This window comes from Salvelinus sp. IW2-2015, unplaced genomic scaffold (genome assembly GCF_002910315.2).
Source record: "Salvelinus sp. IW2-2015 unplaced genomic scaffold, ASM291031v2 Un_scaffold10827, whole genome shotgun sequence".
NCBI lineage: Eukaryota > Metazoa > Chordata > Actinopteri > Salmoniformes > Salmonidae > Salvelinus > Salvelinus sp. IW2-2015.
Window position 1 is genome coordinate 1 of NW_019952085.1, and position 1,732 is coordinate 1,732.

Genomic DNA, 1,732 nt, shown 5'->3' on the forward strand with positions numbered 1-1,732 from the left:
ATCTATAACAGACTGGCACCTACATTACCATCTATAACAGACTGGCACCTACATTACCATCTATAACAGACTGGCACCTACGTTACCATCTATAACAGACTGGCACCTACGTTACCATCTATAACAGACTGGCACCTACATTACCATCTATAACAGACTGGCACCTACATTACCATCTACAGCAGGGGGAATTATTTCCCTGAGTGTCTTGGTAAAATACCTATCGTAATGATTATTAATTTATAATCACAAGAATACTAAATCAAGATAATATTTCTTCTTACAGGCTTGTACCATCAGCCACACCGACCCCAACAAGTACTACGACAAGGAACTCAAACTTGCCAAGTCGCTGGCCCTGGTCCTCTTCCTGTTCGCCATCAGCTGGCTTCCCCTCCACATCATCAACTGCATCACGTTGTTCTGTCCAACCTGCGACAAACCCCTGTTCCTGATCTACATCGCCATCTTGCTCACGCACGGCAACTCAGCCGTCAACCCCATCGTCTACGCCTTCCGCATCAAGAAGTTTCGCGACGCTTTTCTGAAGATCTGGAAGCAGTACTTCTGTTGTAAGGACGTACCCGCCATTTTGAACCAGCCTAGTGAGAAGGATCGTAAGGAGAAGGAGAACCAGAATGGGAACGGGAATCCTAATCCGATCGGGGACTCACCGCCAGCTCCTTCGCCATCACAAGAAGGGCAGCAGCTTCCACTAGAGCAGATGGTTAAGCAGCAGCTGCCACAGTCTCACGATGATGCCGACCCTCGGCAGAAACCGCCGATGGAGCACAACAATATCTAACTTTCCCCGGAAGAAAGGGAGTTTCTACATTGACGTGTTCAGAAATCTTTGAGTTCCTATGTTTTTGGAGATGACTAGAGGTTGTTTGACAGGAGTCAGAGGCATCCCGATAGTAGTCGTTCCCGAATGTGAGGCAACCAATGGAGAAGGAGTGTGGAAAAACATTTCATCAGTTTACTTTTTTGTACCTTGCACCTGCACCTGGATGTGACTGGATGTTTGTGTATACTACTTTGAAAGGAGTGTGACATGGTACCTACTGAATTGAAGGATTCTGGAGCAGTGTTGGGCGACTTGCAGCTTAAGGATCCTTCTTACAGACTGTGAAATCAAATTTTAACATTCATGTTTTTTGTAAACACACACAACATAATCTCACTGGATACGACCGATGGACAAACTTACCTTCTCGAGGAGGGATGCAGTATTGCAGGGAGGAGGCATGGAGTATTGGCAGCGACGCAGAGGCAGCGGATGAAGTTATTGGAGGAGGGAGGATGGACTATTGGAGAGGAGGGAACAGGATGAGTATATGGACCGGAGGGACGGGAGGAGGAAGGCAGTGAGTATTGGAGGAGGATTGGACAGCGAAGCGAGTATTGGAGGGAGGAGGATGGAGGTATTGCGCAGGAGGGAGGAGGATGGAATATTGTGAGGGAGGAGGGAGGATTCGAGCTATTGAGGGAGGGAGCGGGGGATGGCCATAATTGGATGGTTGAGGGGCGCGATGATCTATTGAGGAGGGAGATGGAGTATTGAGGCAGCGAGGAGGAGATTGGGGGAGGACGGCGAGGAAGTCATTAGAGGGCAAGCGAGGCGTGTTGGTCAGGATGGAGTCATTGGAGGGAGGAGGGATTGGCAGTATTGGAGGGAGCGAGGCGAGGGAGGGAGGCGAGTATTGGAGGGAGGGAGGAGGATGAGTACTGG

General features: G+C 49.3%; 1 protein-coding gene across 1 annotated transcript; it reads left to right on the forward strand.

The window, feature by feature from the left end:
* Window positions 1-286: 286 nt before the first annotated feature.
* LOC112079991 (adenosine receptor A1) lies at window positions 287-1,148 on the forward strand (the record flags this gene model as incomplete). The annotated part of the gene is made up of 1 exon (XM_024145784.2): window positions 287-1,148. A coding segment is annotated over one exon (519 nt), but the record flags the coding sequence as incomplete, so codon positions are not given.
* Window positions 1,149-1,732: the final 584 nt, after the last annotated feature.